This window comes from Sapajus apella, unplaced genomic scaffold, assembly GCF_009761245.1.
Source record: "Sapajus apella isolate SASKATOON/1434 unplaced genomic scaffold, GSC_monkey_1.0 scaffold61, whole genome shotgun sequence".
In the NCBI taxonomy this organism is placed as follows: domain Eukaryota; kingdom Metazoa; phylum Chordata; class Mammalia; order Primates; family Cebidae; genus Sapajus; species Sapajus apella.
Window position 1 is genome coordinate 13,083,924 of NW_022437001.1, and position 20,911 is coordinate 13,104,834.

Below are 20,911 nucleotides of genomic sequence, written 5' to 3' on the forward strand. Positions count from 1 at the left end.
GGGAACGGGGTAAAGCCACGGAAGTTCGCACCTTGTGCTCGGGGAGGAGCCTGGTCTCTTCAGCTCGTGCTGGTGACCTGGAATCTGTGAGTAGGACCCCCTCCCACTTTGCTGAGAGGTTTGTTTTTTTGTTTTTCTTTACATCCAATAAATTCCCCTCTATTCACCCTTCAATGTGTCCACACACCTAATCTTTCCTGGCCACGTGACAAGAGCCCAGTTTTAGCTGAGCTAAGGAGCAAAAATTCTGCCATACAGCCATCATCATTTCTTGCCTGGATTGTTGCTATAGCTTTCTAAATGAACTTTCCGCTCCTACCAATGCCTCCATACAGACTCTTCTCAGCAAAGCAGAGAGGGTTATCCTCTTAAAATGTAAGATCATGTTACTCTTTTGCTTAAAACCCTGTCATGACTTTCCATTTCACTCAGAGAAAAAGCCAAAGTCCCCTACAGTGGCCTTTAAGGCCCAGTGTGACCCAGCCATCTACAACCTCTCTGACTTGTCCTACTCCCGGCCAGGCTCCTCCTCTGCCATCCCCTGACCTCCTGACTAGCCTATTAGGCATATCCCCAGTTAGGGGATTCTCCCTGAGTATTCTCTGATCTAAGAGCTCTGTCTTTACGTGTTCGCAAATACCACCTTCTCAGTGGGACCTACACCCATGGCCCTGTTGTACATCACAGACCACACAACTCACCCCCCCGATAGGAACCCACCCATTCCCTCTTACAATGCTATCCTTTGTCTTTTCTTTCTGTTTTTGGCACCAATTACCTTCTAACATAATATATGATTTTCTCTTTTTTGTTTTTGAGTCGGGGTCTTCTTCTGTTGCCCAGGCTGCAGTATAGTGGCATGATCACAGCTCACTGAAGCCTTGAGCTCCTAGGCTCAACCAATCCTCCCACTTTAGCCTCCCAAGTAGCTAGGTATGCACCACCACACATGCCTAATTTAAAAAAATTTTTTAATAGAAAAAGGGGGTCTTGCTATGTTGCCCAGGCTGCTCTTGAACTCCTGGCCTTAAGCAGTCCTGCCTGCCTGAGCCTCCTGAGTCCCTGGAATTACAGGTGTGAGCTACCATCCCAGCTTATATTATTTTCTTATAATAACATCTGCTTATTGTTTATTTATTTTCTGGCTTCCTCAGTAAGCTCCAAGAGGTCAAGGATTTTTGTTGGATTTGTTCATGGATATAGGCCAAGCTATTGTAACAATGCCCAGTACATGGAGGTGCTCGATAAATACTTACTGGGTAAATAATAAATACAGATGAAAAACAAAGGCCAAAATAGACAAGAAGGCACTTGGAAGAAATAGAAATGTGACAGAGAATTTTTTAAAATTATAATTAAAATCCTCAAATATAAGAGAATAAACTGCATCATTGAAATAAAAAAAGTGATGGTTTAACATCAGCACCAACAATTAAAAAGAAAATCAGAGAATAAAATATGTTATTGGAAAGTAAAATTATGACATCTGAAATTTCAGTAAGAAGTTAGAAGTTGAGGAACCTGTGAAAGAACAAAAATCCAAAAATATGAAAACCTGAAGATGAAAGAAAACTAGAGGATCAGTCCGAGAGGTTAACACACAATTAGTATGTATTTTAAGAATAAAAGAATAGAGAAAACAAAGGAGAGGAAATTTGGGGGGAAAATAATATTAAAAACTATTCTGGGCCAGGAGTAGTGGCTCATACCTCTAGTCCCAGCACTTTGGGAGGCTGAGGTGGGTGGATCACCTGAGGCCAGGAGTTCAAGACCAGCCTGGCCAACACAGTGAAACCCCGTCTGTACTAAAAATACAAAAAAATTAGCTGGGCATGGTGGTGGGCACCTGTAATCCAAGCTACTTGGGAGGCTGAGGCAGGAGAATCACTTGAACCCGGGAGGCGAAGCTTGCAGTGAGCCGAGATCATGCCATTGCGCTCCGGCCTGGGCAACAAAAGCAAAACTCCATCTCAAGAAAAAAAAAAAAATAAAGAAACATATGTGTAAACAAGCCATCACTCAACAGTGAGGCAAGATAAAGTAGCGTTCAGATATGTGAAGTCTCAAAACTTTACCAAACATTTGCCCTCTCTCAGGAAGCTTCTGAAGGGCATGCTCCACCAAAATAAGAAAGCAAGCCAATAAATAGGAAAACAGGAGGTCCAGGAAATCCAAATTAGGCGAGTATAAGGGAAATTTCTAGGATGGTGACAGGAAGTCCCAGGATAGCAGCTGTGCAGCAAGCCCCAAGAGCATCCCGCAGTTCGGAGCGAAAAGAGAACTCAGGCAGAAATGACTCCAAGACAGAAAAACGTATTACTAGATTACCTCATGCATTTGAATTTAACAAAAGGAGATTTCAGTTCTGCAGAAGATTTGAGAATGAAACTAAGTAAGCAAAGAAATAGAGACAATTATTAACCCTAGGGGAAAAAAATTGCACAGAAAGGAAATGTAACCACTGTATACTATTTGCCTCTGCTTTCAACATTATTTACTTAATCACAATAATATAAACGTTGGCTATTGGTTTACCTCAACAGAGTGATATAATGTAACTGGAAGGATAAGGTAAGGAAAAGAGGAAGGAGCATGAAATTCTTTCTTCCATAAAAAGAAGCCAGCTGACAATGTCTAAAATTTGTGAATCAATAAATAGTGAAAGTATAATGTTTAGAAACACAGAAGTAAATACCCATAGCAGTAGTCAAAAGGGGTTATCTGTAGCGATAGACAGAGGGTGAGAGGAGGTAGGGACAAGGAAGAGTTATTTATTGTCATAAAAACCTGTAATCCCACTTTATTTTCAGATCACGTACTTGTCTTACTCTGATAAAAATAAACATTAATTTTGAGGTGTGGGACATGCTGGCTCCAAACCAATACTTTCCACTTGACATAACCATCAGGATTCAAAGATAATTGAAATGAGAATGACTTCTCATCATGTAGTTCAATGTTATTTAAAACCAAGTCTATACACCTCTTACAATTATCTTGTGTACCCTCAGTGGTATTCACCCCACACTTTCAAGCCTAGGGAGTCGTCTGAAAAACCCTCCGTGGAGCAAGTGGGTAATCAAGAGACCAATGCTATCATCTCAAGGACCATGACCTGCCAAAATTGATTCAAGATGTAATAAAAAGCCTGACTAGTCCAATCATCATTAAAGAATGCAAATCCTATCATTTAAAAATTTTCCACAAGAAAAACATCAGGCCCGGATTATTTTAAGGCAAGTTCTACACAACCTTGAAGGAACACACTCTTCCAATATTATTAAAATTCTCTGAGAAAATAGAACAGGATGCTTCCTCCAACTCATTTGAGACTAGGTTCATCCATAGCAAAATGAGACAAGAGCAATACAAGAAAGGCAAAGTATAGGCCAATCTCACTCATAAATATGAAGGAAAAATCCCAAGATATTAACAAAATGACATATCAGTAGTGAAGCATGAAATGTTTTTTAAAGCACCTATTTTGGGGGATGAAACATAAAGGAAGCCCTAGTGTCTTGCAGCAGGCAAGTTCACGGTGTTTATGGTGGAACATTCTGTGTGGGTCTGAAAAAACAAGGAGGACAAGCTGATCAAAAACATGGCACATCCGTGTGAGCTGGAAAGCTTTCTCATTCTTACAGGTATCTGGCTTTAAGAAATGGTTCATGGAGAAACCAGTAGAAGATTAATACTGATCTACCTCTGTTTTGAAATAAGGAAGAAAGAATAAAAATAGAAAATTGTGGCGTAACTAATCAACTTCAGACTATTGCGATCTCACAAGGCTCCAGGGGGCCTCTTTGACCCAGCGACCATGCTTGGGAGACACGGCGGTCCCTCCTGAGATCCCAGCCTTTTCTGCAAATATGCCCTGCTGAATTGGTCATAGATGAGGGCAGAGACTTCGAGCACTGAACCCTTTAAACTTTATGGATTCTGAGAAGGGTCTTGGCTGTGAAGAGTGACTTGTTATAACTAGATGTTGCACATGAACTTAGTCTTCTCCATACCCCTTCCCCCTAGTCAGGAATTCTATCTCTATGGCAGGCACAGAGTCATGAAGGGTGGAAGAAGCATTACTTACTGTGCCCGAAATACTCTCTCAAACTCTGGTGATCCAGTGACTGCTGGGGGCGTAACTTTGTACTTTAATCTTGCCTTTCCAACTTGCAAAGCAAAATAACCTGCAAGTAAAGGGAAATGTTGTGTTAAAGATGGGGCACATCATTATCATCAGTGAAATGCAAATTTAAATCACGATTAGATAGTACTACATACCTATTAGAATGTCTAAAATTAAAAAGACAGATGATATCAATTAAAAAAGGCAGGAGATGATATGAGAGCAATTGGAACCCTCATACTCTGCTGGTGGGAATGTAAAATGGTCCAACCACTTTGAAAAACAGTTTGGAAGGGAGCCTTTTAGTTAGACATACCACAAATGTATAACCCAGTCATTCCACTCATAGGTATTTCCCTAAGAGAAATGAAACCCTATGTCCATGCGGTAGGAGCCAAAGTCCTTGGCCCTGAGGAGGTTCAGTGAAAATCACTGACATGAGGCAGATTAATTAACAGAAGTTAAATCACACACATTTATTTCATATGTATACATATGAGCCTTCAGAACAAAGACCCAGCCCCACAGTGAGGTACAGCAGTTCATATGCCAACTTTTTTTTTTTTTTTTCCCCGAGACAGAGTCTTGCTCTGTCACTTAGGCTGGAGTGCGGTAGTGTGATCTTGGCTCACTGCAACCTCCATCTCTCGGTGATTCCCCTGCCTCAGCCTCCCAGGTAGCTGGAATTACAGGTGTGCCACCACGCCCAGTTAATTTTTTCATTTTTAGTAGAGATGGGATTTCACATGTTGGCCAGGCTGGTCTTAAACTCCTAACCTAAGGTGATCCACCCACCTTGGCCTCCCAAAGTGCTGGGATTACAAGTGTAAGCCACCGTGACCGGCCCCATATGTTGTTCTAGGGTCACAGAAATATGAAAGGAAAATAAATCTCAGGACCTCAAAATCACTAAGCCAAGTGAAAAGTCAAGCTGAGAACTACAGCAGGCAAACTTGTATCCCATTTTACTTCCTAAATAAGATAACTACCAAGCACAATTTGCCCACAAGGAAAAGCTTATCTTCACAGGTGCTGGGCAGAAAGTTATCCCTCTGCTCACCTGAGACAAACACATATCTGATTGCTTCCTCTGCCCTATTGTTTACGTAAAAATGCAGATTCACTGAGCCAGACTAAATTGTGTATTCAGTGAAAGGCTTATCAAGGACTCAAAAGAATGCAGCCTTTATCTCCTCTCTGCCTATGACCTGGAAGCCCCTGCTTTGAGTTGTCCTGCCTTACCTGGACCAAACCAATGTACATCTTACACATATTGATTGATGTCTCATATCCCTCTAAAATGTATAGAAGCAAGCCATACCCTGACCACCTTGGGCACACGTCATCAGGACTTCCTGAGGCCGTGTCACAGGCATATCCTTAACCTTGACAAAGTAAACTTTCTAAATTGATTGAGACCTATCAGATATTTTGGGTTCACAGAAACAATATAGGCTCAGAGCACGGCCGAGGAAAGCAGCTTACGAGGCCGAGAGCAGTGGCTCACGCCTGTCATCCCAGCACTTTGGAAGCCCAAGGGGGCGGATCACTTGAGGTTAGGAGTTGAAGACCAGCCTGGTCAACATGGTGAAACCCCATCTCTACTAAAATACAAAAAATTAGCCAGACATGTTGGCACACACCTGTAGTCCTAGCTATTTGAGAGGCTGAGGGAGGAGAATTGCTTGAACTCTGGAGGCAGAGATTGCAGTGAGCCAAGATTGCGCCATTGCACTCCAGCCTGGGTGACATAGCAAGACTCCATCGCAAAAAAAAAAAAAAAAAAGAAAAACAAAAACAAAGCTTATGGTGGTAAGTCAGGTTTTAGTGGCAAGACAGGATATGGGAGGGGAAGAAGAGGAGGCTCAGCTAGCAAAGGGGATCATGTTATATAGATGAAATCTCACAGATAGCAGCTCTCAGAGAAAATAGATGGTAAGTGTTTCTTCCAGATCTTTACAGTGGTCAGACTCCATTATTTTCCCCCAGATCTGGACAAGGGAAGGCCTGGCTGCATTTATGGAGATTCTCCACAATGCACAGTTTCCCCAGAAAAGACAGCTTTGCAGCGCCACTTCAGACTGTCGAAGAAATATATCTTGGAGTAAAATATTTTTATTTCCTTCAGTACAAAGAATTGTACACAAATATGCACAGCAGCTTTATTTGTAATAGCCAAAATCTAGGAACAACTCTGTGATGGCTAATTTTATGCATCAACTTGGCTAGCATATGGCGCCTAGTTGTTTGGTCAAACACCAGCCGAGATGTTGCTGTGAAGGTACTTTTTAGATGTGATTAATATTGAAATCAACTGACTTCGAGTAAAGCAGATGATCCTACTTAATGTGGATGGGCCTCATCCAATCAGTTGAAGGCCCTAAGAGGTAAGACTGAGCTCCCCCAAAGAGAAAGGACTTCTGCCTCCAGACTGCCTTCAACTCCAGATTGTAACATCAACTTTTGCCTACCAGCCTTTCCTGCAGACTTAAGACTTGCCAGCCCCCACAATTGTGTGAGCCAATTCCTTAAAATAATTCTCCATGTGCATGTCTATGTGTGAGTGTGTGTATTGATTCTGTTTCTCTGGAGAACCCTGACTCATATGAGTGTCCATCAACAAGTGAGTAGATAAATAAATCATGATATAGCCCTACAATCGGATACTACTTAACGGTAAGAAAAAGGAATAAATGATTGATATCCTCAAAAAATGAGTGAATCTCAAAATAATTATGCTGAATGAAAGCAAGGATTTTTTTTTTTAAAAAAAAAAAAGAGTACTACTGTATATTTCACTTATATAAAATTCTTTTTTTTTTTTTTTGAGACAGTCTTGCTCTGTCGCCAGGCGCCAGGCTGGAGTGCAGTGGCGCAATCTCGGCTCACTGTAACCTCCACCTCCTAGGTTCAAGCAATTTTCCTGCCTCAGCCTCCCGAGTAGCTGGGACTATAGGCTCATGCCACCACGCCCAGCTAATTTTTGTATTTTTTAGTAGAGACAAGGTTTCACCCTGTTGGCCCAGATGGTCTCGATTTCTTGACCTTGTGATCTGCCTGCCTCGGCCTCCCAAATTGCTGGGATTACAGGCATGAGCCACGACGCCCGGCTCACTTGTATAAAATTCTCAAAATGCTAATGAATCTACAGTGACATAAACATTGCCTGGAGATGAGGAGGCCAGGAGGGAGGGGCCCCTAAAGGGAGCAAAGACCATCTTGTGGCCATGAAGCAGACCATCCAGAGGCAGAACTCTTTATCTGAGGTGTTTAGGAGTAATTAGACTTCCCTATATCTAAAGCCAGTCCAGGCTTCTTTCCCCAAAATTTATATGTAACTAGAATTGCTCTACATCTATACATCTCCAGGATGCATGCATGATGAAGCTCATTGTACAATTTGCTGACATTAAAACACCAAAATGTCTACCAATGTAATCATTTATCATGATATATGTGGCTAAGATGGTCCAAATTACCATTAAGCTCTTGCTTTAAGATCCATAAATACCCCTAGGGAAAATCCTCGCCGGCACACTCCATCCTCTTGCTGAGGCGCCCCGTTGCACTCTTCTGCAGCTTTCTCTCAATCTAATAAAACTTTCCTTTTCAAACCTATACTGTTGTTGGTAAATTCTTATTCCCTGCGGGCCAATCACTTTCCATTGCTAGGGCTCTGACACCCTGCCCAGCAGGTACAAGAAAACTTCTGGGGATGATGGCTCCCTGCCTGTCTAAGTTTCCCTGTTATAAAACAGTATGACTTTCTACTCCTTCACTTCATTAGATAATCAGTTCTGATGCCTGAGACCACCTTCACCTTGTGATGAGTTCTGTGGACTTCTTTCACTTTCACATCCACACTTCTACCTGTGTCGGTTTTTGAACCATCAGTAGGTCTTGCCTCCTGTCCTTAACTCCCACTTTTCACTCCACAATAAACTGGCATTGAGACAGAGGAAGGAACACTCTTAGGAGCCTGCCAGCCCCCTCAAGCATCAAAATAAAGAAAAACTCAAGTTCCTTCAAGGGAAATTCCAGGCACCTTGCTAGCCTTCAGACCCGCTAAATGAGAAGGTAATAATAGTTTAAGTAATAGTCACCCAAATAAGATAGAGTTATAAAATGTTCAGTTCCCTATAGAAACTCAAGAAAACATCTTAACATAGGTTCTAGAGTTGTTTCTCAGAAACCAGGACCCCTACCCAGATAGAAAATGCTGACCACTGTGAGGACTGAATTCTGACCACTATTCCCCATTCTAAATTTCCTCCTGAGGGGCCTGCAGAGAATCACACATACAGGTTAAACCTTGTGAAAGGAAAATAAATCTTGGGACCCCCAAATCACTAAGCCAAAGGGAAAAGTCAAGCTGGGAACTGCACTGGACAAAATAGCTACAAAGATTTTTTTTTTTTTTTTAAGACAGTTTCACTTTATTGCCCAGGCTGGAGTGCAGTGGTGAAATCCCAGCTCACTGCCACCTCTGCCTCCCAGGTTCAAGCAATTTTCCTGCCTCAGCTTCCGGAATAGCTGGGATTACAGGCATGTGCCACAATACCCAGCTAATATTTTGTATTTTTAGTAGAGCTAGGGTTTCACCATGTTGGCTAGGCTGGTCTTGAATTCCTGACCTCAAGTGATCTGCCCACCTTGGCCTCTCAAAGCACTGGGATTACAGGTGTGAGCCACTGCACCCGGCCCCAGCATAAAAAAAAAAAAAAAAAAAAAAAAAAAAGCTACATATCTCCCTCACAAGTTACCCACAAGGAAATTCCTTGTGGACAAAGGACAGAGAGAACTCAAAGTGATTCCTCTGCTCACTTACGTACATATTTGATTGCTACCTTTGATTCAGTAAAAGGCTAATCAGAAACTCAAAAGAAGTCTCCTATCTACCTATGACCTGATGCCCCTCCCCACTTTGAGTTGTCTTGCCTTTCCGGACTGAGCCAATGTACATCTGACATATATGGATTGATGTCCCATGCCTCCCTAAAGTGTGTAAAACCAGGCTGTGCCCTGACCACCTCGGGCACCTGTTGTCAGGAGCCCCCAGGCTGTGTCACGGGCACAGCCTTAACCCTGGCAAAATAAATTTTCTAAATTGATTGAAACTTGTCTCACATACTTTTTGGTTTAGAACCTTAATATTTCTGCTGACCCCAAGTTTTTAGACAAAGCTTTGCTTTCTTAACCAATTGCAAACCAAAAAATCTCTGTATCCACCTGTGACCTGTAAGCCCCTCTATCAAGATATCCTGCCTTTTGGGGCCAAACCAAGGTATAACCTCCATGTATTGATTTATTATGATTTTCCTATACCTCCTGCTTTCCTGAAATGCACCATTGCCTTTAAAAACTCTTGCTTGGGCCAGGAGTGATTGCTCACACCTGTAATCCAGCATTCTGGGAGGCTGAGGTGGGAGGATTGCTTGAGACTAGCAGATCAAGACCAGCCTGGGCAACATAGTGCGACCCTGTCTCTATAAAACAAATAAATTTTAAAAACCCATCTAGGTGTGTGGCTCACACCTATAATCCACAGCATTTTGGGAGGCCAAGGCAGGAGGACTGCTTAAGCCCCGGAGTTTGAGACCAGCCTGGACAACATAGTGAGACCCCATGTCTACAGAATAAAAATACAAAAATTAACCAGGTGTGGTGATGGTCCCAGCTACTCAGGAGGCTAAGTAGGCAGGATTGCTTAAGCCTGGGAGGACAAGGTTGCAGGGAACAAGGATCTCTGCACTCCAGCCTGGGTGACAGAGTGAGACCCTGTTTCAAGTAATAGTAATAACATAAATAAAATTGTAAAACCCTTGCTTGAAAGCCATTGGGGATTTAAGGTCTTGGGCATTAGCACCCAGTTCTCCTTGCTTGGCACCCTCAAGCAATGCCTCACTTTCTGTCACTGCAAATCCTGGTGCTTGTGTTTGTTTCTGTGTGCTGGGCAAATGGACCCATGTTCAGTGGTTTACAGCATCTATTATTTCCCTTCACATTATTTCTTTCAGTTTTAGCTCCTTACCAGTTGTCTCCCACACTATCCCTTGTCTGACTGGTTTTAGTGCCTCAGTATCTGTTTCCTACACGCTAATGTTTTAAAAATGAGTTCCTTTTAAAATTCCACACCAAGTATGTAGCTTCGGTCTCTCCCTGCGTTAAGGAATTAGGGGTAGTGTGTTTCCTACTGAACAGGATACCATCTCCCCTCTCACAAGAAGTCAGTCAATATTGATCCTGGTGTAGCAAGGGCTCTCAAAGCAGACTCTTACCTTCCCCTATGCTCCCTTCTGCTAAAAATAAGCTGTGGTTTAGGATTTAAGCATTGTCACTGAATATCTAAAGTGTGCAGTGGCTCACGCCTGTAATCCCAGCACTTTGGGAGGCCAAGGCGAGCAGATCACTTGAGGTCAAGAGTTCAAGACCATCCTGGCCAACATGGTGAAACCCTATCTCTACTAAAAATACAAAAATTAGCTGGATGTGGTGGCGCATACCTAAAGTCCCAGCCACTCGGGAGGCTAAGGCAGGAAATTCACTGGAACCTGGAGGCAGAGATTGCAGTGAGCTGAGATTGTACCACTGCACTGCTGCCTGAGACTCCAAGTCAAAAAAAAAAAAAAAAATGTGTAAATGCTTAGGATTAGAGTTTTTCTCATTCATACTGCAGGCTAAGAGAGCAGAGTGGAGAGAAGGAATGTATGGGATGGGCCCTGACCATCTCCAACTCTGGGCTCCATCCCACCAGGACAGCATCAATCTGGACAGGCCAATAACTCATGGGCTCGGCTAGTGCCAAAAAAAAGGGGATTTGTCCATTGAGGGGGAAATGAGGAGTTGGCCACTCTGCACCTGCTGTCACCATTGCTTCTAACTTGCCTCACAGCCTTGCAGAAAACACTTGGCAAATCTTCTTGTTTCCACCTATAAAATGGAAATAATGAAAGATATATGCTCCTAGATTTATGAATTAGTAATGCACAAGAGCCTAGAGCTTCAAAATGAGGCTGTGAGTAAGCAAGCTTTAAAAGTGCTATCTTTTCTTAGGTGAATGGCATCCGGTGGGCACTGTTTGTGACACTAGCAAGTGTGAGGAATGAGCTTCAGTAAATGGAAGAGGTGCTGAGATAGCCCCCCTACTCCCAACCTAGCCCCAAGAAAGAGGATTCAGCTGGGCTCAGCTCTAGCCCCAAGGGATAGAAGCCCTTCTGGTCTCTCAGGCCAGGGGCCTCAGGGAGACCACGGCTATTTTTGGAATAATGTGATGAGAGTAGGGCCAGGTGCAGTGGCACTTTGGGAGGCTGAGGCGGGTGGATCACCTGAGGTCAAAAGTTCAACGTCAGCCTGACCAACATAGTGAAACCCCATCTCTACTAAAAATACAAAAATTAGCCAGGTGCAGTAGCACATACCTGTAATCCCAGCTACTCAAGAGGCTGAGGCAGGAGAATTGCTTGAACCCAGAGGTTCCAGTGAGCCGAGATTACACCACTGCACTCCAGCCTAGGTCAGAATGAGACTCCATCTCAAAACAAAACAAAACAAAGAAACGAGAAAAAAAATTAGCCAGGCGTGGTGGCACACCTCTAGTTCCAGTTACTCAGGAGACTGAGGCAGGAGAATTGCTTGACCCTGAGAGGCGGAGGCTGCAGTGAGCTGAGATCACACCACTGGGCTACAGCCTGGGTGACAGAGCCTGACTCTGTCTCAAAAAAAAAAAAAATTAAAAAATAATGTATATATATATATATGATGAATACATGATGAGAGTGGAGTGCTATTTCACCTCCTTTTCTGTAGAGTTTCAACTTTATTTCCCTTCTTATGAGTTGATTAAAACCTCTTGAGAAGAATCTCCTTTGGTTTTGCCTATCTTTCCTCTTTCCCTAGCTTTCTCCAGAGATGCACATGTGCTGAGGAGAGTGAATTGAGACCCTTTTAAACTAAAAATAAAATCCTAAGCCCCCAGACAACTGAACAGACTCCCCCTTGGCCAAAGCAACCTCAGAGAGACCTGAAAAACTGGATTCCCTGTCTGAGGGGAAGGAGGTAGGACACACCTGGTTGTGCCCCTCCCTTTTGGAGTTTAAGTACAACTGCCCAGGATTAAGGTTAAAATGGGGATCATAAGACTAACACAGCGGGCTGCAGCAAGAAGACACCAAATTGTACACAAGACCTAAGGCCTTGCAAGGAAAGGGTTAAGTCACGCCCTACAAACCATCAAACCTTACTAGGCTAGCTCTTTTCAATTAACCCAGTATGTGGCTTACTTTCCAATCTGACTCTGGTATAGCATCACATGACTGACCTCTTTATCTTTTTTTTTTTTTTTTTTTTTGAGATGGGGGTCTCACTGTCACCCAGTCTGGGGTGCAGTGGCACGATCTTGGCTCACTGTAACCCATGGGCTCAAGCACTTCTCACACCTCAGCCTCCCAAGTAGCTAGGATTACAGGTGGGCACCACCACACTTGGCTAATTTTTTGTATTTTTAATAGAGACAGCATTTCATCATGTTGTCCAGACTAGTCTTAAACTCCTGGGCTCAAGCGATCTGCCCACCTTGGTCACCCAAAGTGCTTGATTGCAGCATGAACCACCACGCCCGGCCACCTCCGTCTCTTGATGTAAGCATTTCTTTGTGCTGAATTCAAGTCTTCAAACAAAGTTTTACTCTTTTAACCAACTGCAGATTTGAGAATCTGAGTCCACTTATAACCTGTGTGCCCTCTGCTTCAAAATATCCCACATTTTTGGGCTGAACCAGTAGATACCCTCCACGTATTAATTTATGTCTTTGCTTGTAATTTCTGCCTCCCTAAAACGTATAAACCCAAACTGTAACCCAGTTACCTTGGGACCACCCACTGAAGGCTTCTTGGATTTGTATTTTCTCTGAGCCACGGTCACTCATATCGGCTCAGAATAATCCACTTTAGAAGACTTCACAGAGTTGGGTATTTCTGTTAACCCCCCTGAAGGAAACCAGGATATTTTGCACCTCAGAATATGACTGAACTAAACAAGTGGCCTCAAGGCTCTTATGACCTTTCCACTGCCTCCTGTCTCAACCCGTGGTCTCTACCAAGGCACAGGATGTGGCTCGGCAGTCCTCTGAAGCTCCCTTATCTACCTAAAAACCAGACTCCCTAATGCAAACACAATTGCCTGCCCTCTCCTCCCTCAGAGCTCATTATCTCATGTGGAAAAGAAGACCGAGGAGGCCAGGCGTGGTGGCTCATGCCTATAATCCCAGCACTTTGGGAGGCTGAGGGGAGCGATCACGAGGTCAGGAGTTTGAGGCCAGCCTGACCAATATGGTGAAACCCCGTCTCAACCAAAAATACAAAAATTAGCTAGGCGTGGTGGCGCGTGCCTGTAATCCCAGCTACTCAGGAGGCAGAGGCATGAGAATCACTTGAACTTGAGAGGCAGAGGTTGCAGTGAGCCAAGATTGTGCCATTGCACTCCAGCCTGGTCGACAGAGCCAGACTCCATCTCAAATAAATAAATAAATAAATAAGACCGAGAAATGCACACACCTGGACGAACTTTCCCACCAGATTAAGCCTACCCCTCTGGCCCATCAAATTCCAAAGAGAGTCATTGACAAGTTACTTTGTTTCCCAGTCCATTCATCTTCCCTAATAATCTTTTGCTACCACTCAAAAGAATTGTCTACATTCCTCATCTCCTCCCTCCCCTGTGAAGAATAGTATATAAGCTGTTGTACCCCTTTGGATTACTGGGCAATCATTCCCTCATACTGTGCATATTAAAATAAATTGCCATACCCTTTCTCCTATTAATCTGCCTTTTGCCAGTTGATTTTTGGTGAACCTTCAGAGGGTGAAGGGGAAAGCTTTCTCTGTGCCCCTTACCCCCATGATGCCCACCCAGCCACAGCTGGGCGCCTTCACCCTGTGGCTACCTCTCCATGCAGCAGAAGCCTCTCTCTTTGAAGAAGGATCTTAGGATGTGAACTGACGGTGCTAAGCACGTACGAGGGGCCAGGCACTGTGGTAGGGTTTCCTCCGAGGAGTCCCATTAAACCGTCTTTGATGGTGACATTGAAGGGCAGTGTATCCTGAACAGGGACACCCAGCTGGGAAGTGACTGGACCAGACAGATACAGCTTTGTCTTCAAAACCGTGGCACATGGTATCCCAATTCCATGAACACTAGACTTGCAAAGGCAGCAAATTTCGGTTCCTAATGCCAGCGAAACAGTTGTGTCTTCCTCTGTCTCCCTCATGCATTCTCTCTCTCTCTCCTTTGTAAACCAAGGATAAAATTCTAAACCCCTCAATCATCTCGATGGAGTCTGTCTCTAGGCCAAGAGCATTCTGAAGTTAAACTAAAAAACGAGTTGAGACCATGATGGGAAGAAGGTGTCAGATGTGCCTCGTTATGTCCCCCTCCCTTTGTAATTCAGACACAACTGACCAGCATTAACATTAAAACAGACCTTAATGTTGGTCCAAACTGCGCCATTTTGTAGGCCCCCTGCCATTTCACAGATCTTGGTCAGAATGAAACATTCCGTGGGGTTTCAGGCCCTGAGAAACATTCTGCCCAGCCACCTGACCACAAGGTACAGGGGCATCCTTATCATACCCTGCCAAGCAAAGGCCCAGCTGAAGGAACATCCCTATCATATCCTACTGGCCAAACCACCTGACCATAGGAACATCCTATCCATATCCTCCAGGGCAGCAAGCCACACTGCCCAAACCCCTCCCGCCCATATCGATACATATCCCAGCCTGTAAACAGTGGGGGGCTCTGGCGTTAAGCTGGTCCCCCGCCTCCACAGGTTTTTGCAATATACCTGTGTTGTTGTAAAGCCGCCCTCTCTCTGTCTCTTTCTTTAACCCTCACCTTCCCTTTAAAACACCTAACACTTAAGAGTTTTTGTAGCAATAAAACACCAAATTCCAGCCCGAATCTAGCATAGCATCACATGACAGATAGTAGGCCTTGAAACAAATTGAAGTATTTTACCCTAAAATATATTTGTCGTATTCTGAAATGGTCCTGCAAAATTGTCTCTTACAAGAAAAGTCTATGTTCAGCAGAAAATCTCTTTCCCTTTCCAGGTCTTTTCTCTGATCCAGGAGAGAATTAACAGAGTCTGGCACCTTTTTAAGTCTCATAAGAAATCTTTACAATCTATTCTCTCCAAACCCTGGTACCTGGAAGCTTCATCTGCAGAGTAAGAACCTTGGCCTCCACAACCCCTTAACTCAGACACTCCCTTCTGTGGATTTGAGGTCTGTAGATAAACTCTTTTAATCAATTGCCAATCAGAAAATCTTTAAGTCTGCCTGTGACCTGGAAGCCTATGCCCCACTTCCAGTTGTCCCACCTTTTGGGACCAAACCAATGTACATCTTATATGAATTGACTGATGTCTTATGTCTCCCTACAATGCATAAAACTAATCTGTAGCCCGACCCCTTTAGGCACATGTTCTTAGGATCTCCTGGGGCTGTGTCACCGGCCACTGGTCACTCATGTTTGGCTCAGAATAAATCCTTTCAAATATTTTACAGAGTTCAACTATTTTCATCAACACATTATTTTTTTTTTTTTTTTTTTTTTTTTTTTTTTTTTTTTTAGATGGAGTCTCACTGTCTCCAGGCTGGAGTGCAGTGGCACAGTCTCAGCTCACTGCAACCTCCATCTCCTGGTTTCAAGCAATTCTCCTGCCTCAGCCTCCCGAGTAGCTGGGACTACAGGTGCGTGCCACTACTCCAAGCTAATTTTTGTATTTTTAGTAGAGACAGGATTTTACCTTGTTGGTCAGGATGGTCTCAATGGCCTGACCTCATGATCCGTCGCGCTTGTCCTCCCAAAGTGCTGGGATTACAGGCATGAGCCGCCATACCCGGTCCTAACACCTTATCATTAAACATTCCCTGTTCACCATGAATTATCATCACCCAGTCTCCTCTCCTCTCTCTCCCCACCTACCCCCCTCTCCATCCAGCCCCCTGATATTCTGGCCCCCGTTCACACAATCCCCTGCACAAGCAGCAAATAGGGAAGATGAGCGCCTCTGCCAGCCTTGGGGCATCTGTGGACCTGCTCCTGTGCCCTCTGCAGGCCTAGGATAAAGGCACATCCAGGTTTGGTAGCACCTGCGAGTCGGAATGGGTCGCCTTAGACCTGTTAAATTAGGTTTAGCCTAAAGCTGCCTTCTGACACATTTTAAGTTCAGCCTAAAGTTTCCTCTATACATCGTGTACTATACGCTTCTGTTTTCTGGAAGTCACTTTCCTTTTTCTGTCCATAAATCTACCACATGGCAGCCCCAGAGTCTCTCCAAACCTATTCCGGTTCCTCATGCCCAACTGTGAATTGTTCTTTGCTCAATTAAACTCAGTTAAATGTAATTTGTCTAGGGTTTTTCTTTTAACAGATCTAAGTGCTTCTTTAATTAGAAACAAATATCCTGCTCTCTTCCACGACAGATTGTGAATCAAACCACAAAACGTGTGTCTGAAGGTTTAAGATCTCCATACAATCACAAAACAGGCTGGCTAGGCAAGACATTCGCATGCAGGGAGGCCTGGACCGGATCCTTAGCTGTGAGGCCTTCCTGCTTCTGGCTGTTTGTGTAACCTGAGCAGTCTACAGCACAGCCCTATTTCCTGGTACAGGCACACTTGGAAATATAAAGAAATACGCATGCTTGATAAGAAGTCTTGCTCTCTTGTGCTCAAACCCCTTTCCCCAGCTGACACTGTAGGTAAGATAATATGAATTGAGCAAATGTGAGTCCCATGGAGTAAAAGCCTCTATTTAACCAGGCAGTCAGGATATATTGAATAATCCTGGTGGGAAGTTGTTTTAAAACTTAGAGCTAATTACTTAATCCAAAGCTCATATTTCTGAAGGAGGTTTTTTTCAATCTGATAATCATACCACCATACGCAGTTTATTTAAGAAAACCCATTAATTAAAACATCAGCGTTCAAGAAATCACAACCAGGTTTAGAACCAGGAACGTTACCTTTGGAACACTGGTAATTCATATTCACACCACTTCCTGCAGGTTAGCAGGCTACTAATAATGCTCATTTGAACGGGTTGTGGGTCGTAACCACAGATGATGCAGAATCGCGAGCTCTGAGGGCCCACAGCGTTCCACTTGGGAGAACTAACCTCTGGAATGTTCTCAGTCTCTGCTTGCCCCTGGGAAGGAGGGGCGCAGGCGGCACGGGTGACCCTAAGGAGACTGTGCTCTGAGGACCCAGAGCCACCTGCAAGGGCGAGTAGGAAGCAAAACACCGGCCCCATCTCCCTCCCTCCCTCCCTCCCTCTCAATCTCTCTCCCGCCAGCCCCGTCTCACACGCTCGCACACACGAACTTCCCATGCCTCTTACTTTGCTGACAGGCCGAAAGAACAGACACAGCAGCCAGCAGGATCGAGTTCCCGGCCATCTTTCTCACGGAACTATTTGTAGAGCGCAGGGGAAGATAAGAGGCTCTTCTTGACTTTGAGTGCTGACCTTCCTTATCAGGTTAACAAAGTTGGGGAAGGGGGGGGAAAAAGGCTGATTCAAGCGAATGGATGACCTTTGCTCTGGAGCAGAAGTCAGGAAGGCAGGCAGTTCTGGGGCTGCCGGTCACAGATCTTTATGGGGCTGGGAGTTGCTTCCTGCGTTTGTTTGAAGCCTCTCCCACGGCCAGCGAGCAGGGCTGCAGCTCACCCGGGACCAGCCCTTCAGCCACAGCGCCACAGCTGGTTACACTATCTTCTCTGCCAATGCACAGGCTCTCTGGATCCCGTTCATTCCCACGCCCTTCCCTCCCCGGGCCTTGCCGAGACCTTTCTCACTTCCTGTGGAAAAAGTGGGAAGAAAGCATTTACTTAATCCCGTTGAAATTTTAAATGTTAATTTAAGCCAATTCTAATTTATTCACGCTATGAATGGCCGACTTAGGATTTGAACCCAGTCTAGCAGATTCCACTTGTGCCTTATCCCCTGCACCAGGCTGCCTCTGTCACCCTGAGACTCTCTGATGATAATCTTCCTTTTTTTTATTTATTTTTTTAAGACAGGGTCTTGATCTGTCACCCAGGCTGGAGTGTAGTGGCACAATCATAGCTCACTGCAGCCTCCAACTCTTGGCTTCAGTGATCCTCCTGCCTCAGCCTCCCAAGTGGTTAGGACTACAACCACAAGTCACTGTGCCCAACCATTTTTTTTTTTTTTTTGAGACGAAGTCTTGCTCTGCCGCCAGGCTGGAGTGCAGTGGCACAACTCGGCTCACTGCAACCTCTGCCTCAGCCTCCTGAGTAGCTGGGACTATAGGTGCCTGCCACTACTCCCAGCTAATTTTTGTATTTTTAGTAGAGACGGGGGTTTCACCATATTGGCCAGTCTGGTCTCGAACTCCTGACCTTGTGATGCACCCGCCTCAGCCTCCCAAAGTGCTGGGATTACAGGCATGAGCCACCATACCCAGCGCCCAGCAGTTTTTTAAAAAATAAACCAGGATACATGTTTTTGAGGAAAGAAATGGACCAATATTTAAGTGGAACCTCTAGTAGGAAACGGCACATATGGCCACCACACCTGCCCAGGGCCTTGCCACTGTCAGACAAAGCCACAGGTCACCCAGATAGAGCACAGGCCTCCACAGCTGGGGGCTTCTGTAGAATCCATTTATCACAGCCTCCTCCCCTCTGTCTACACAATTGTTTTGCTCTTTAAAGATGCAGTTTATATCTGTAATCCCAACACTTTGGGAGGCCGAGATGGGCAAATGGCTTGAGCTCAGGAGTTTGTGACCAGTCCGGGTAACATGGCAAATCCCCATCTCTAAAAAAAATACAAAAATTAGCAGGGTGTGGTGGCACGTGCCTGTAGTCCCAGCTACTTGGGCTGAGGCAAGGGGATTGCCTGAACCCAGGAGCCTGAAACTGCAGTGAGCCAAGACCATTCCACTGCACTGCAGCCTGGGTGACAAAGTAAGAAAATAAATAATAAAGAATAATAAAAATTGGCTGGGTGTGGTGGCTCACGCCTGTAATCCCAGCACTTTGAAAAACTGACGTGGGCAGATCACCTGAGGTCGGGAGTTCGAGACCAGCCTGACCAACATGGAGAAACCCCATTTCTACTAAAAATATAAGATTAGCCAGGTGTAGTGGCACATGCCTGTAATCCCAGCTACTTGGGAGCCTGAGGCAGGAGAAGTGCTTGAACCCAGGAAGAGGAAGTTTCAGTGAGATCGTGCCATTGCATTCTAGCCTGGGCAACAAGAGTGAAACTCCATCTAATAATAATAATAACAATAATAACAAAGATACAGCTTTATGCATCTTTACAAAGCTGGGGGCCTATTCTCACCTCATCCTACAGCACAAGTAGAGGGTATACCTTGACTCAAGCTGCTGTAACAAAGATACCATAGATTGGGTGGCTTACAATAACAATTTATTCCTCACAATCCTGAAGGCTGGGAAGTCCAAGATCACAGTGCTGACGGATCAAGTTCCTGGTGAGGGCCCTCTTCCTGGGGCCCTTGCAAAAGATTACCTTCTTTCTGGAGAGAGAGGAAGAGCAAGCTTCCTGGTCACTTCTTATAAGGGCACACATCCCATTATGGGGACCTATGCTCATAACCTCACCTATAGCTAATTATCTGCCAAATGCCTGATACCATCACACTGGGGGCTGGGATCTCAACATATGAATTGCAGAGGGGACACAAACATTTAGTCCCTAGTGGGGAGCTCCCAGTGCCTGCTGGGTAGGGCAGTTGCTTCAGCCTCACGCCAACCCTACAGTTTAATGACACAACCTCGGGCCTCTCTGAGCCTCTGTTTGATGAGATGGGGCTAATAAGAGCTGAAGAGAAGCATAAGTGATATAGTCCGATTCTAAAGATCGAATCAGTTAATACTTACAGAGCACTTAAAACACCACCTGGTATATAAAAGAGTGTTCTGTGAGTTTGCAAAATAAGCACATCAAGTATCTAACAAGTACTTAATATATAACGTACCTAATGTTAAAAGATACTTTCGGAGGTAAAAATCATGACTTTCATACAATATAAAATGAAAACATATCAAAATTTTTAGGTAACTCATTCATGAGGGAACCAGTAAGATGTTATAGCCAATTCAAAGGAGAATTCAAGGAACAATATATAGGGAAGAGGGAATGACAAAATTAATTTATAAATAGTTGCAAGCCAGGTCTGCTCGAAGTTTCTTGTTGGTCTTCAGGCTTCCTCAGCTGTTTGCTCTTGAAATCATTGACAACTAAGATTAGATAAAAAGACAGAGCCCAGAAGCCAGGGCAGCACTGAAACATTCTTGTGCACTGGGTTTAATTGTTTTGGGCTTCGGTACAAGGCAGAGATTCTAAATTGCAAACTAGCTGCCCTGAACCATATCACTATCTACTGAAATAACCTCCCAAAAAACAGATCTCAAAGGAGAGGTCTACGCTGGGCTGGTAGGCCGGCAGAGGCTCTCAGAGTCAGAGAACTGCTCAGGATGAGAGGAACAGCAGCACGAGGAGCTGAGCAGGGAAATGTGGTCCTGGCTGATGGGGACAACTTTTGGGTGTTTGTGACTCTTATTCTAGGAAACTCTTGGATACACCTGTACTAGTCAACTGGTTTAAAAACAATGATGTCCTAGTTTCTGGACAAATCCTGAGGTTTCCTACTGACTCTTCCCAGCCATTCTTAGTCCCCCAAACCCAGATCCTGAGATGGTTGACACAAAGTAAAAAAAATCAATCAAC

General features: G+C 44.4%; 1 protein-coding gene across 2 annotated transcripts in view; it reads right to left on the reverse strand.

Moving 5' to 3' along the window:
* The window catches only part of MGST2 (microsomal glutathione S-transferase 2), a 38,127-nt gene extending 20,232 nt beyond the window's left edge, over window positions 1-17,895 (reverse strand). Inside the window, exons 1-2 of one of the 2 annotated variants that reach the window (XM_032246557.1) lie at window positions 17,528-17,895; window positions 4,088-4,187 (exon numbers count right to left, since the gene is read on the reverse strand). In XM_032246557.1, the coding sequence (XP_032102448.1) occupies window positions 4,088-4,187; window positions 17,528-17,585 (158 nt within the window). In that variant the 5' untranslated portion in view covers window positions 17,586-17,895. The remainder of the gene's footprint in view (window positions 1-4,087; window positions 4,188-17,527) is intronic. The other variant, XM_032246556.1, reaches the window with a different exon arrangement.
* Window positions 17,896-20,911: the final 3,016 nt, after the last annotated feature.